The sequence below is a fragment of the Etheostoma cragini genome, chromosome 20 (genome assembly GCF_013103735.1).
Source record: "Etheostoma cragini isolate CJK2018 chromosome 20, CSU_Ecrag_1.0, whole genome shotgun sequence".
In the NCBI taxonomy this organism is placed as follows: Eukaryota; Metazoa; Chordata; class Actinopteri; order Perciformes; family Percidae; genus Etheostoma; species Etheostoma cragini.
The window spans coordinates 9,768,168-9,784,524 of NC_048426.1; the positions used below are offsets into that span (position 1 = coordinate 9,768,168).

General features: G+C 40.6%; 1 protein-coding gene across 2 annotated transcripts; it reads right to left on the reverse strand.

The window, feature by feature from the left end:
* Positions 1 to 4,328: 4,328 nt before the first annotated feature.
* Positions 4,329 to 13,822, reverse strand: lbh (LBH regulator of WNT signaling pathway). 2 transcript variants are annotated; one of them, XM_034857470.1, is made up of 3 exons: positions 13,602 to 13,822; positions 8,217 to 8,318; positions 4,329 to 5,431 (listed from the first exon to the last, which is right to left on the reverse strand). In XM_034857470.1, the coding sequence occupies exons 2-3, from the start codon at positions 8,292 to 8,294 to the stop codon at positions 5,228 to 5,230; spliced, it is 282 nt and encodes a 93-aa protein (XP_034713361.1). In that variant the 5' UTR covers positions 8,295 to 8,318; positions 13,602 to 13,822; the 3' UTR covers positions 4,329 to 5,227. The 2 variants fall into 2 exon arrangements, with proteins under 2 accessions (XP_034713361.1, XP_034713362.1); XM_034857471.1 differs by lacking the exon at positions 13,602 to 13,822 and adding an exon at positions 13,485 to 13,564.
* Positions 13,823 to 16,357: the final 2,535 nt, after the last annotated feature.

Sequence of the window (16,357 nt, forward strand, 5' to 3'; positions counted from 1 at the left end):
TGTTCTCTGACTGGTGTATCATATGGCGCTGAGTCACTGATTTCTAGAGGCCTTTCTGCTTTTTTTCATTTTATTCCATCCATGATGTTTGTAGTGTCATTTGGAAAGTACTTTAGTCAATTTTATGAGGGTATGGTGACACTAAGCAAGTTCCCAAGTGTCATTTTTTGCGATGGTTGCATTTTGCCATACCTCATAAACTCTGGTGTTCTTTATGCTCTACCTCCTTAACATCCTTCATTTTCCATCTCTCCCTGACCCCTTCACCTTCTAATCCTCCCTCCTTGTTGTATGCCTCCCAGCATATCTTATTCTAGCTCTTCCCTTGTTGACAGTGCCAGATATGTGTCTACGCTTGGTGGGCCGTCTTCAGACAGGTTATAAATAACTAGCTAGAGTTTTTGCTTCATGTCCTGAGAGCTCTACTTTCTTCTCACACTTAAGGAACCATGGGAAAAGAATCTTTCCCTTACGCACATGGCACACACAATAAAAGACATAAAACCTCCAAGCACATGTACCCCTTTGCAAGCTTTGCACAAACACACAGACACAGTTATGCATGCACACAAAAAATAAACCCTGGTGGCTTATACAATAAGGTTGCAGCATAAAATAAGAACGGGGCACTGTTCATAACAACATGTTAACTTACATTACATAACCTGCACTGTGGGAGTATATTACTGCTGTCAAGCAAGTATGGGAAACTTGCTGAAACAACAAAATGGGATAAAAGTCTGGGAGAGCAAAAAGATAAAAAAAATAGAAAGAACAAGAAAACAACTACAGTGGAGAAAAACATTAAAATGAGAAGAGGGAGTGGAGAAAAAGAGTTCATCGTATAAGCATCCCTTTTCTCTTTATGACATAGCAGATCGAAGCGGGAGGGGTTATGTTATGGATACATGGTGTTAGTTCATGTGTAGTAGGGTGACAGTGAAACAGCGTTAATGTGGACTATAGTTGGGAGTCTGGGAGAATTCAGGGGTTGGCAGGTCAGCCTCTGCTGACACACTGGGATCAGCGATGGGATTGTTTCCATTGGAAAGAATTCCAAGAATGAGCTAGAAGAGCTATCAGTGACTTCACTCAGAGGGCTCTGACAACAGTTTTAATACATAGCCAGGCCCACACGCACTCCCACACACATTTAAAGATACTATCTCATGCCAACAATAGTGTGCGAGACACACTCCGTTCCCTTATGTCACCGAGTACTCAGTGACTTTCACTCACTGTTTGCAAAATTAATGCCGTGACCTCTGACACCAAGCAAAGTGGTTTATAAACGTATAAACAGTGTAAAGAAATTACTGTCACACAAGAGATAAAGTGATTATAATCTGCACTCAAGAAAATCACTAAAAAGAAGGGCTTGTTCAAAGGTCAATATGAGATTAAAGCTTTCTTTTTTTATAGCACAAAAATAGCCATGACTAAATAGGCAACACAAAAAAAGGCAAGAAAAAAAGAGATATGTTGCACATTAAAATCCTGCTCTGTGTCATGGCAGTGTGGACAGTGTTGTGCAGATGAACGGTGGGTGGCTTCCCCAGCTCGGAGCAGCCGAGGTCACGTCAGGCCATCATGGAGGTCCGCTGATCTGCTCCTCTGTGCACTGGCACCACAGAGAAAGCCAAACACCATTCATCTAAACACTAAATTGCTAAATCCTGATTGGTGCATGGAAGTAGTGACAATACCTTTTCCACACTGAGTCCCACCCACTTCCAACCAGTGAGAAAAGCACAAAAGATAAAAATAACTACAGTGGAAAAACCCCAAACATTTCTTTCTGTGTTAGAAAATGCCATGTTTAAGTGAGATATTTCTGGGAGTTGTAACTGAGATGGAAATACATTTTTTTTTTTTGTGCTTCAATCAGGTTTTAAGAGGCGAAGCAAATTTCAATTACAAGATGCATTAAAATAGTCTTTAAACGCAGAGGTTCCTTACTCAGTTAATCAGCTGAGAAGAGGCTGAAGGTGAAGAGCTGAAAATGAGCTTCTCAAAATTAGGCCTGCACGATTTTTGATTAATATCACAACTCTCTGCCATGATGTTTTTCTCACAAAGTGTAGTGTTTATTGGGCACATGAACTATGATAAAACACATAGGCAGTACCACACATAGATTGTTTTCGGCACCCATAGCACATTGTGCATCAAAGTGATTAAAAAAAGAAAAAATCCAAAGTATTTAAAAATGAAATCGCTATCAGGGGTGAATCGAGATTGTGATTTTTTTCGATGATTTATCGTAAAGGCCTACTCAAAATGTCAAATTGCTATGGAAAGAGGCTTCAGCGGCTTCCTTTCATATCTCTGTAACCCCCAGAAACACAGCACCTTTCTTCATCAAACCGGAAGTATATTACCTTTTCACTACTCGCTTACTTTTAATAATTTTTGAAATGAGATTGCAAAGTTTAGAGGTGTGTGGCGGACGTCACATAATTGCGTAGCTAGATGCAAGTTTGGGCAGTCTCTCCAAGGACTGTGGTTGCCTTTTTCTAACTTCTTATGATTTCTTTTTTTCCATGATCTCATAAAGATTCCTCTGAGATCAAGGAGCAGTTGTTCAGAAAGGGACAAAGGACTTTCCGTTTAAACCTATTCAGAACTAGCCACCGACTCCCTTGGCCTGACACACACTTTGCTTCTGACCACCATTATCAGCTGAGGGGTTATTAATAACTTTTTATGCTCCATTTTTTCCAGGAAGAAGGAAGCAGAATAGAATGTCAGTTCATTGTTCACCTTCCAGGAAGTGACCATAAGGCCCTGAGAGCATCACCCTGAAGCAATTGGTCAGGCTCTTGGAACCCAAAAGCCCTACATCAGCAAATCTGATGGGACCTTTCCCTGTACTAGACAATCAAACTCGACCTATTCGGTCACTAATACAGTACATAGCAGCAAATCACCTGAGAAGTTTCCATTATAACAGTGATCAAAAAACATTTATTCCTGTAAATTTGGCAGTTCCCCATTAAAGATTTTCCACTCAACCACATTCTATTGGTCTTGTATCATTGTGGTGAGTGTTTATGCGTAGAGCGTGAGGACTTGCTTCTACAACCTTTTATACCCTGTACTATCTTCAAAATGTTTTGTAATTGTGAAAAGACCAAGATTAGTACCAACCAATATTCTCCAAAATGACAGATAATTTAATAGTTCAACATGCAAGTTTTAAGAACTTTGGAGTGAAAGGTGTTCAGGAATTAAACTATGCTTAAGTAGGATCAGATTGTCTGTGCAAGTTGAAGACAGGAAGTAGCATGGGGCCTGTTCTCACTTCTACATTTGATAGATGCATCTGTATTTGTAGAGAGATTCTGTATGCGACAGATGCCGAGCAGGAAGTAATACTGGTGTTTCTGTAACCACTGCAGGTTAAGTGAGTGTGAAAAATTGTTGGGGGGGGTGGTAGTAAGTATACACAGAAGTAATGTCACTTGGAAACAACACTTGAAGGATCACCCCTGTAAAAGACTACTTCATCTTGTACCAAATGGCTCTTAGTCTCTTTACAGTCAATTATTCTCACAGCAGAGTCACACAGTTGGATAGCAAATTCAAATGTTTATTTACAGCCTCTGTAATTGTCAGAGAAAAAGTGGTCTAAATACAAAATAAACTAAAAGAAAAATGGCGGCTAATCTCCCTGAGCTTTACAAAAACAACGTGGGACCTGGAAGTTACAGACAGGAGAAAGAGAGATGTTCTGTACACAGCCCTAATGCCACTCAAATCAGAATGTACAAAAACAGAAATATTCTCAATCATGCTTGTACAACAGGATTTCAAAGTGTACACAAATGTGAAATTGTTTCTACAAATGACAAGACTTGTTTCACAAACAGTAAGTGGTGATTTTAAAGAGGGAACAAAAGAAACCAACTTCTGAAATTGCAGAACAAATACCAGACATTACTACCAATAGAACAAAGACTTCCCATCAACCGCTTTTTGGCAAACAAGACTTATATATAGAACAAGTTTAATACTGTTAAATATAACCTTACTTGCGAACTCTGTCCTACAGAGTGAATTTTCTGCGACCTGAACTTCACGGTGTCAAAAGTATGGCTGTTTTGCAAAAAGACTAGGAACAACTTTCAGTACAGGGGTGTACAGCTCAAAGTGATTCTCAGTCTTAAACAAAAAAAAAAAAAAAAAAAAAATATATATATATATATATATATATATATAAAAAGAAGAAGAAAGAAATCAGTACAAACCAGATCAGCGCACTACATGGCCTCAGGGGTTGGCTCATTGAACAAGTATTTACACATCCTTCATTGGTCTGTACAGTGCTTCATTAACTGCTTTTTTTTTTTAATTACAATTTGCAGTACTCAGCTTTGCCTTTAAATAAGCCTGCTTGCATCAGATTTTGTTCTCGGTGTTGTACTACTGATTTTTCATCAAGTAGGCCTACGGTTTGTCAAAAGGCTCACAGAAGTCCTAGCGTGACTGTGCCCTCACTGCACAAAACGCCTTTGTACAATGAATTATTGCATTAGCAGGGCATGCTGGTTAATTTTCCTGCTCACTTCTCTTAAACAATTCCACATTGCCTTTAAGAGTTTTTATTTATTTATTTAAATGTGAATGCCTGACGTAAGTCACAAAAATCTTTTCAGACAGGGGAGCCAAGGGAAATCCCAATAACATTATTCACAACACCCACTTCATACAAAAATCACAAAACATTCACTTCTCAGAAAGACAAAATCTAGGGAGAGCAGTGGCAATTACAACAAACATATCAATCCAGAAATTGTAAGGTATGGACAGTGTTACTGCGGACGACAAGCCCCACAGGTACCACAACAGTTCTGTATGAGTGTATGAAGTCTCTGGGGTCATGATGACAGCCATTTTGGAGTAAAGTACAGAGCAGTTGTAGCCCCCCCCCCCCCGCAGTGTAAGAGCTGTCCATGGAGCACTGAGCTGTGGTAGGCATGGTAGGAAGTAAGCGTAGGTTGAAGGTGTGCTTGTCTGTTCTTTTGTGATGAAATTATTGGGCGAGAAAGTGTGTTGCCCGAGTGTATTGCTTCTGTCACGGGAGTGATGTTTTGGGTCGAGGGCAACGAGATGGCATCATGAGACACTGACTGTGTGTCTGCCAGGTTGTTTGAGTGCTGAGGTGCAGTGTAACCAGTGTGGCAATGGGAGGGAAAACTTGAGTATGGGTGCTGCAACACAGCCTCTAGTGCTGAGATTTTGGTGTTGGCTGTCCATTTTGGATGCTGCCATTATCCTGCTCCTCTTCCTCCTCACTGACCAGAAACTCCTCTGGAGGCCAGCGAAGCTCCCCACTCTCGACTTCTCCCTCGGTAGGCTCAACGACGATGGATGGCAACCGATCTTTGAGCTTACAGCAACGATCAAAGTCTGATGGGTCAGGGAATATCTAAAGAAGACAAAAGGATATTAATATTTCATTAATCTCAGGAGTTAATACAATTTGTTTTCTAAATGCCAGAGCAGGCCATTTCAAGCTTGGAGAGTCAGCCGTCCCGTTAGGTTGAGAAATGATTTGTAAGCATATTTCTGAACAGTGCTAAGTGTGTGGTAGGGTCTGGGACAACAGGACTTAGTCTTCAGCCTTGTAGAAGTGTTGCAGGCACCACTACAAGGTTAAACAACTGAAGGAAGTGATGTGAAGACTAAACATCTGTGATGGGAAGTGGCTGCTTAAAATCCCAGTGGCATACCTGCTCTTGCCCAGCCCACATTCCTAAACAGCCAAGCCAGCTTTTCCACATCCTCACCCAAAAACAAAATTGCACAAGTTTTTTCCTCCCCATCAGTGGCTGTGTACTGTATGGGCAAATAAGGCATGTTAAGTGAGACTTACAGTAAATTCTGCAACATGTTTAATCTAAATGCTTTGGTAGGCATTGTGCCCAGCAACTCGTAGCTGCTTAGAAACTCATCCAGTACCACATCACCCACTACTCCGAAGATTATATGGGAACATAATCAGGGCCTTTCAAAAAACATGAAAAGGTTTACTGGGAAAGCATTTGTGTATAAATAAAAATCACATCACCCCCCACCCCTCTTTTGTCATCTGCACTACCTACATTTTTTAAATGTTTGTCTTTTTATATTCTTATCTTACATTGTGTCACTGTAAAGGGATTGCTTTAATCTCACTGCACTGGTACCGTGTATAATGTCAATAAAGGCATTCTATTCTAGAACAGTATTTTGTGCTGAATATTTTACAGTCATGTTGACAGAGTTAGAAAAAAAAAAAAGGTTAAAGAACATGAAAGCAGCCATTTTATCTATAAATTTAGACCAATATGTCTTGTCACAACGCAGCGTGCCACACTCAAATGTTCGGATCTTAACTCAAGGGCATGAGAGACATTCTGACAAGAGAGATTACATGCATTCCCCGTCCTGGCAAGATTGGACAACAGACTGTTCCCAGGAACCAGAAAAACGGCCCAGGGAAAAAAAGTCTGCCACTCCTGGTCCAAGAACAGAATTTTTTTGCTGTTTGGATAAAATGGATGAATATTTTTAGACCTGCATATTTCACTCCAAGACATTGGAGGGGCGGGAGCAATGTCACTGTCTGGGCAGAGAGCCGAGTGGAAAGCAAGCATTAGATGAGACGGGAAGACAGAGGGGATCCAGCTGTGTCCAAGTCTCCATGCATTCCACAGAAGACAGATGAGAAAGAAGAAAAAAATAAAAGCTATAAATATGCCTTGTGAATGTGAAAATTTATCAGGTTATACAAGCATGCATGTGTATTTCTGTGGCTTTCATATTGTTCAAAAAACAGCCATGTATAAAAATCACAGCAAGGGGTTTGATTATGCATGCATCTACATTTTCTGGCCTGCATCACCAATCTTCACTGTGCGTCAGCACCAAGGGGATTTAGGCCATCAATGACCTTGCCTTTGGACTCATAGCAAACATGTCATAACTGGTTTCACTTCCAGTGGCAGGAAGCAACGATACATCAGCCAGGCACAATGCGCCGGATTCATGACATTGCCTTTTGAGATGATAATTCAGTAAATGAGTTAACTATGCAGCTGGAATTGTATCGTTCCACATTTTGTGTCAAAGCTCCTGACACTCAATGGATGAAGTGACTGGCAGCAACATCACTGCTCTGTGAAGCGCTTTTCTAAGGAGTGGCTAGGACCTTGGGAAAACGGCAGAAGTGAGGAAATATAGTGTGGCATACAAAGAGAGGAGAAGAGGCAGCCTTTTTCCCCCCCTCCCCTCCCCTTGCCCCACTCCCCTTGCCCCACTCCTTTCATCCTCAGACTCACAGCTGGAGTGTGAACTGTGGGGCGAGGAAGTCAGACTTATCCTCTAGTTCAGTCTACATCCTATCAGTAGTCTACGTGCAGCATGGCATAGTAGGCTACTGTATTAGGTTTATGAATGTGTATGAAAGGATCTAATCATTTTTAAATAAGGAAATTACAATACTCTGGCCCACCAGTTAGCATGCAGCTTTATTATTAGGCCAACTTCCAAAATTGTCCAGGCATAACTCCTTTTACTGTAGAAGATGAAGTATTAACATAGGGCCCTTTAATTCTTTAACCCTAGGTAGAAATGTAACACTAAAATAAGCAAGGAGCTGTGGTTAAGTAGTTATTTTTTTCCCAAGGTGGCCCTCTTGAGATGACAGTAAAACAAAGCCGCTGAAAACACCTTGTCATGACCACCTGATGGCTGCTTCTCATTTTTCTGAATCTGCACAACGCCCTCTAACCAACACAGCATGGAAAAGAAGGGATATAGAACGTTGCTGTAATGTTTCTCTAAGCATTGTAATTTCATTCTTTAGTTTAAAAAAATCTCAGTCCGATATGCAAGTCATCTTTTGGGTATTATACTATAACTTATCCCCATAATTGTACACAGGGTCACAATATTCTAAATTTAGTCTTTTTAAGCAAAAACAGTTTGGCCAGGGGTCTTGTAGATAGAGACAAAAAGAAAACATCTAAAATGCCTCTTTTTGCATTTGTAGCCATTATACTGACATTTCTACTGCATTAAACCAAATGCAGAAGCTGTTCCTAAATCACAACATGCAGTGGCTGTCCATGCGTACATCATGATGATTGAAGACAGGTATACAATGACAAAGCCATATAAAATTTGAGGGTGGGGAGTTGAGTAGTGGCATACGTGCGTGTGTTTGTTACCTGGAAAGAGAGTCTGTCCTTGCTAGGGCTGAGCCTCATATCTTCCATGGGGGAGCTGGTGATCATCACCTCAGTCATGTTTTGGCCGAGCACAACACCGGGCTGCAGGGTTGAAAGACAAAAGGAAATTGCTTGATTAGATACTGTGCAATGGTGATCCTGTTCCAAGAGACAACGTATACGGCACTCAACCTTTTAGGAGTAAAAAGGGTCATCGTGCTGATTCACAGATGATTTATCAAGAAGGTTGCAGTCAATATAAATATGGTTCGTACTAAATATACTAGAGTACAGCCATGTTTTATATGCTGAGAAGATAGTCATGATAAAATAAATAAAACTGTTCATGTGCATCCACACATTCAAAACCTGGAAGTTATGGTTGCTTTACCTGCACATAACACACCAAGCATCCAGTTTGTGCTAATGCACTGCAAAAAGGTGCACAGCTCAAGATGTGGGTTGCATAAGGTTAGCCATTTCTAAATACAGGATGGTGTGCTCTTGCACTAGCAACCAAAGAACAGTCATTGTGAGAGTGTGCTGGGGGCGTCCTGTGGTATCTGACTGGGGTGGAACTTGATGCACTCAGTTCCAAAGTGTAGCCAAACTTTCCATTTAGATTTATAAGTCCCCTGACATGGTGCTCTTTGGATGCTTTTATAGAGACCTTAGTGGTCCACTAATACCATATCTGAAGTCCTTTTTCCCCCCAAATTCAGCCTTGGTACAGAATTAATGACTGGAGAAAAAAAACATCGCAGGTCCTAGGACTAATAGTCTTGAGACAAGATGCTGGGTGGCCTTCTCACGCTCTCCATTGAAAGCCTTGTGGTCAGTAGCCACAGGCTTGTGGTTTGTGTGGTCACTGGCCATATAGAACAAAGAGCACATGACAAGAGGCTCACTCACATACCCACATTATCTGGTTCAATGGACTTGGTTTGTTTGGGGGCAAAGATGCGGGCTTTGCTTGACCTACTTTAGAATCTTACGTTTTTTTTGGGATACAGCAGAATGGGGATTATTTAAATGTGGTTTTCAAATAAGGGGATTGTGTTCCACAGATACAATTTTACCATTCACCAGTCTTATTGATCTATTTGACAGGCATGCTTCCAAGTACTAGCTATTTAACAGTAGAACTGAAACTGAGTCGCTTCAATGTTTCCACAAACAGAAGCACAGTTATGCATTTTTGTCTGCATTTATGAGTCATACCAAAAAAAAAAAAAAAAAAAAAAAAAAAACTCATACTGAGAGTTTATGTAGATATCCATGAATATACATCTTTACTGGTAGTGCAAACTTTACATAGATATTGCTTTGTAATTGACAGTTTGCTAAATTGAAGCTACATTGTGGCTATAAAATATTCAACAAAAGATAGTCCTACTTTAAATTCCACAACAAAATGAGCCCCCCCCCGGCCCCCTTTTGTGAATTTGGGATACAGGCCACAGGATTTCTAGGCTTCCACATCTACAAATTTCTGAAACACTGTCGATCACGTTGCTAATGTTCCGTTCAGAAACAAAAACACACACGTCATGTTTACTCAATAAAGAGGCACATTTACCAAAAATACATCCTATGGGGTAGAGAATGGAGTGGCATGAGTTACTCAAAGCCAGGAGATCATTAACCCCCTAAAGCAATGCATTCATCAATTTGTTTTTCCAATCACTGAGATCACACACACCCCTTATCTCTTTCATGGAGGGAAACACTGAAATTGCAGTAGGATGTAGAGTAGAAAATTAAAAAGCTTCTGGCCAAATCACTGACATAACTTTTACTGCAACAGTTCGATGACGCGGCATACTTACAATACACAAACATCTAAAAATAAAAATGAAAAAAGAGCCTTGAAGGGTATGCAAGATGGGACCTTTTTTCATCTTTGACTGGGCTGCAGAGTGGGTGAGGCAAGCATGCAAAACACAGCGGAGGTGGGGACAGAGGGCTGGACAGTGACAGACCTGAGCAGAGGACGAGGAGAGGGGACAACATGGAGGGAAGGGAAAGAAAGATAAACACTCAGGCTTTACCAGTCATATTTCTGTTCAGGGATTGTATAAACATCCTGCTCGGCTAAGAATAACAGAACATTGGCCTAATAAAACAAAGGGGCACAATGAGGAGGAAGTGGGGGTGCACAAGTAACAAGTCAACCTGGGAGGAGACAGACTACAGTCACATCTATTTACTGATTTAAGTGTCAAGCAGGGCTGAACAGTGTGTCGCTTTCAGGGGGGGGGGGGGGAATACTAGGTCCCTAGAGACATGTTAGGTGTTCCTATAAGTATGAACCCTGCCCGTAAGACAACAAGTCTACGCCCTGGAGAACACATTTACAGTCATTTGGGACAAATGGCCTTCATTGATTGTGTGTGGCTGATAATACAATAAACCTTTTAACCTCCTGACCTGGTCAAGATAACCCATACCTGGTTATTCCAGCTGTATCACTCTTTGGTAGAAAATTTTAAATAATTAGGTGCCGAGTGCAGACGGCTAAAGTGAAACTGAAGGAATTATTCCTTTCTGCAAATTGATTGCCTTTGAGGGGCTTATTATACTCAAACTTACAATTGTCAGACGCATCAAGTCTGGTGAAATTACGTATTTAAATGGGTTTCTGGAATAGGCGCACAAAATTGAGCCACTGAAGTACGTTAAACAAAGACTAACAAAACGTGGTACACGTATGTAGCATGTCAAGACGTACAAAAACAAACATTGGAGCCATACTTTAATCATAACAGAAAATTCGCCAATTTGGATTGAAAGTTCGATTCAACAATTGAAGACCGGCAGAAGTAGGTGGGGATATGCCGCTTCCGGTTAGCTGTTATCCCATGGTGGAGCCCAATAGATATTGCTGGATCAAGAAGTATCTCTGCGACCTACAACCTATGGCAATATGGTTCGGATTTTAAATGAGGGGAGGGAATTAAAAAAAAAAAATCTCATGGAATAAGAATTTTACGTTGGGTGTTTTTTTGAAACATTAATGTGCATTCCACCAGCCTGACTATGGTCCCGCAGTGGTGAGAAATGGCAACAGGTGGAAATCAAGCCCTGGGTATCCCACTCTGCCTTTGAGAAAAGGAGAGCCCAGATGGGTCGATCCGGAACCTCGCCCCTTAAGGTCATCAATGTCAAGGTCACCTCCACTTTCTCTGCTTTGCGGCACAAATGTGGAATCACAAGCAGCGGCGTCCGCCAGTAACCCCGCCGCGCATTGATGAGCAAGGGCCCATCCATCGCTGCTTGCAGCTTTAATTGTTTTTGGAAATGTTGGTAAAACTAAAAAAGCAATTTGGAACTAAAACTTCTTAAACCATGAATATTGAGAACATTATGTAATATTAATAAGAGCTACAGTGGCATGAAAGAAGTTAATCAGTAGGGCTACAACTAGTAATTATTACCAATTCATCTGTGGATTATCTTCTCAATTTGATTAGTTTTGCTTGATTAAATTAAAAAAAAAGTTAAATATTTCAGTGTGTCCCAAAACTTACGCTTTTTCTTAATCAAATGTCTTTTCTACAACTCACGACATTCAGTAATAAGATAGTGAAGAAACTAAATATTCACATAGGCTGGAATCAGAACATTTACATTTTTCCATTAAAAAAAAACCCCTCTAATTTAATAACCCTAGTGCTTCCTACCACATTGTTTGAGAACACAACTTTGTTCTGATTTTTAACCCTGTGTATTACAACCACTGGGGTGGCAGACAAACACACTGACCCAGTGCCCAATGGAGGAGTATCTATGCCGTGTTGTTAGCAACCGCCTTCACTTCTGCTTTGTAAAACATCTACCCAACCTCATTATATATTGACCATGTTGTCATTTGCTCTCAACTTCATGCTACAACCATTCATACATTAGTAGGCAGCAGTCACACTTTAACAGAACTTGTTAAAACCCATCTGCCTCACTGGCTTTACACCCAACGGTCGAAATTCTGTTATGGATGCCCAAAAAAGAAAGAAGTACTCATTACCTAAGCCTGACACCAGGTCCATCCACCCATCTCAAGACTCAAAAAAAAAAGAAAAAAAAAGCCCAAGCGGTCTCCACAGAAACCCTACGGCACTAGGAGATAATATGCATCTTGCGTTAAACATAGTTTCCCCCTCTGCCACCCAACACTTCTTACTACTACCACCATAAATCTCAGCCTGTGTGGTGACAGCAGCTCCATGCCAGTGCTGAGCTTTCCACCAGCTGAGTCACACAGCTCTGCAGGTATGTGGGTGGTGCAGGTACTGGGTAAGCTCCCCAGGAGCATGCTGGAATGAATGGGTCATATCCAGATTCCTGTGAGTTGAGTCTAACACTGAAAACACATCAAGGATCAGTTACTACTCCAGTGCCATATTGTAATCTCAAGTGAGAAGTTTGTTGACCTTATGTCTAGATGCTCGCCCCAAGTTTAAAAAAAAAAAAACTTTAGTAGAACTTTCAGGTCCAATAAATAAAACCTTGTTTCCATATTTCTTGTAGAAGTTATCACAGAAGAGAGAGAGAAGCATAGGTGTACTGTACTTAGAGCACAGGGCGAGAGAGCACAGTGTGGTTACAGTAAAGAGGTCGAGTCTGAAGCAGGAACAGAAAGAAGCCTGTTGAGGTTTGAACCGTGCTAGCAAAACAATGTATCAAAAGCGACTTGCACATCCTCTCGACAGACAGGAAAAACAGTCAACAGATAAGACAACACAAAGGCTCAAGATGCACTCCCCATTTCTGTGTCAAGAAGCAAATCAACGGGTTAGTGTACTGTGCAAAGGAAATGTGAGACTGTATATAGAAGAGATGAAAGGTAGCAGAGTGCATCCACCCTTCTCCAATTGCACCATTACAGACCAAAGAATAAAAGCAGTTCAATTGTTGCCAAGTAAACCTACTTCAAGGTTAAAAAAAAGAAAAGAAAAATAGAATTTGAATAAAAGACACTGAGTGCTGACCTTTCAGAATTGGCAAATGCAGCAAATACATCAAGCTGGCATCAATTTACTTAAGAAAAGAAAAAAGGAGAAATAAGACAACAGAAAGTCCTATAGTATGATTTCCTCTCTTCCAAATCAGTGTGGCATGGCCCATGCCAGTGCCAATTTTCGGGGGCAACACCCCACAGAAAATGTCAAAAGGAAAGAGAGGGTGTAGCAACAAAAGGTGGCTGATTCTGAGGGAAACCACCAAGCTAAAACAAACCACAACTATATATATATACTTCATTATTCTTACCCGTCTGACGCAAAGCAAACAACTGCAGAGTTTGATACTTGTTTTAGTAATTTCTTTCAAGCACAAAGCAAGTAAACCTCCTATGTGAACAGGTGAAGGTGAGAAAGATATACTCACCAGTATATGTCTGCGCGGGAAATACAGACATGAATTCACACCTGCTGTCAATTCTGCTGATTGGGGAATCTAAGGACAGCTGCGGACTTTCTCTCTCCAAGGTGGACCAGCGCGCTTACGTAAAACCGAAAGTAACTGTGCGACAAGTACGAGCCCAAAACGGAGCTCTACAATTTGGTGCGTCTGATCATCACCTCAGCTGTTTTGAGCATTTATGCAAGAGGCGTGTGCTTGTTCAGCCGAAGACACGCCTCCTCTCTGCACGGAGCAGAAAACCTCAATGGCAGCGCATAATCAGCAGGAGCCAATCAGAGCACATGGGACTCGAACCCCCCCCCCCCCCCCCCCCCCCCCCCCCCCCCCCCTCCCAGCCCTGATGACGACAGCAGCCACTGAACCCTCTCATTGGGAATGGACAAGAAGATATTGCATGATGCTATTGATTTGTAGTCTCCAAGGCAAAAAAAAAATGTCTTACCTCCTCTTGAATGACTAAAAAACACACCGATTCGTCCGTTAGGTAATTCGTGACATTTATCCAAATGAGGAGAGAGAGAGAGCTCCTCCTTTCATTCACAAACATATTTCAAGGGCAAGTCAATGTCTGCATACTGCAGCTGCAATGAATGGTCCTCTTGCAGGGATTTACCTTTTAATATAAAAACAAAGCATGCAGCGTAGGCTACACATGTAACCTTAATGTTTCATACATTTCAAAATGATGAAGTATAATAAATCAGGTTTTCCAGGACCAGGCCGTGTTTATGCTATGTTCAAAATCTGTTGGACACAGTGGACCTTCGCACTTTATAAAATGCCCAGTTGTCCTTTTCCCTGCACAGAGTGTATGCTACTGTATGTACATTTGGCTCAGAGAAAGCAGGTGCACAGTGAGGCTCTGCAGTTTTGTGGGTAGATGGTAGGCCTCTATTGCCACCTTGTGACCGAGCAAGGGCGAGTCCTTAGTTGTCTCATTCATGGTAATCAGCATTGGCAACAGTGCATCCTTTTATGAAGAGTAAATCTTTAAATACTACCTCATTATCTTTTTGGTTACATAAACATAGCATTCAAACGCAGCTCAGCTTCAGTGAATCTAGTAGTTTGCAAATGCCCTTCATTAAAATCTCTTGGGTGACAGCAGATGGCACACATGTCCAGCGGGGAGGCAAACAGTGAGGAAACAAGCACTTTGTAAATGTTGTGTTTTTTTTTAATGCTGCACAAACAGTTTTCTTTCACCTCTTAAAAGTCATGTTCCTTGTTCAAATATTGTTCAACTCTAAATGAATAATGCACAAGACATGTAGGATCTCACACACCAAAAAAGAATGACTAAATAAACGAATGAGCTGTCGCTTAACAGAAAGAGATATCATCCTTCAAAGATCAACATAAAGGCAACATGGACAGTACAGTACAATAATAGGTGTAGTAGATAAGTCCACATGAGCAAAAGTAAGAAAAGTTAAATGCACAACTGTTAGCCCAACAGTAATTTATCTGTAACTTAAAGTGTTGTTACATGGTTTTTCAGCATTGTGTATATAGTTCCATTTTTAGCGTGTACAAAAGATCAAAACTGTAATGCAGTATTTTTACAGAGATGTCATGCCAGGCAGCAAGTTCGGAATACTGTAATTGTAGGCTATAAATATTGCAATACTTCTCAATCACCATCGTGTTACATCCTTCAGTGATAGTGACTTAAAAGACATTTTTTAATAATGAAAATAGACAGCTAACGCTCCATTGAGGGTGTTTGGGGAGAAAAGATTGCTGATAACTGCTATTACTTTGTTAGTAGTGGTTGCTGCTAGCAACATAACGATCATCTGAAACTTAAGTAAGTTTAACTTACAGGCGTGCATATGAAAAACAAAGCTTGTAGGTATTTCTAAACCTATTGAAACGAAAATTACAGGCTTCTTTTAGCAGTGTAACTGATGCCGATTTAGATTGATATATTTTATGAAATGTAAAAGTCTTTCCATCTACTTGACCACATGTGTTTCCTTGCTCAACGTGGTGTTCAGAAGTCACAACCATCGAACTTGAAAATGAACAGTGATTGGCGTGATGTCAATGCAGCATCATGTATTGGCTATGCAGTGATTTTGGGTTGGTTCTCTGATGTTATTTGTGTTTATTTTATGTGTCACTGCCACTTGTCAGCAACATCCTTGGATGCTACTCAGTTAGTGACATCATCATAGTGTCAGATGCTCTGGTGTTCTGGTAAAATTTGTCCACTCAGCATGAACTTCTGTTACAGCATATGGTATAAAAAAAACTTAAGACACCTGATTAACCTATTTTTATTTTTTTACTTTTTTACTGTTACCTTGCAATATTTCATCTATATTCCTCATGCACAGCTGTGTCAAAGTTTGGCACCCCCTTACAAGAATTGGACAAATAACAAAAAAAAAAAAAAGTATTTTGAAAGATTCATTGACTCAAAGTGACCACAGGATGTCACTAGTGTGTGTATAATGACCAGTCGGTGTTGCATGATGTGCATTCATGAGCTACTGTTATGAATGCTAGATTGATATGTAGACTACTTATCAATTCTTGTGCATGGCGTGAGCTAATTTAACTGATATGCTTTTATAATATTGTCAATAACTTTAAACACTGTAGTTGTAGGCTGTGTGAGGACATGGCAAGCAAATTGGAATGTGTTCAAACATGTTTTATAACTAATAACAAGCAAGTGATTCTAATGTTACAGAAATGCTTTAGGATTTCTT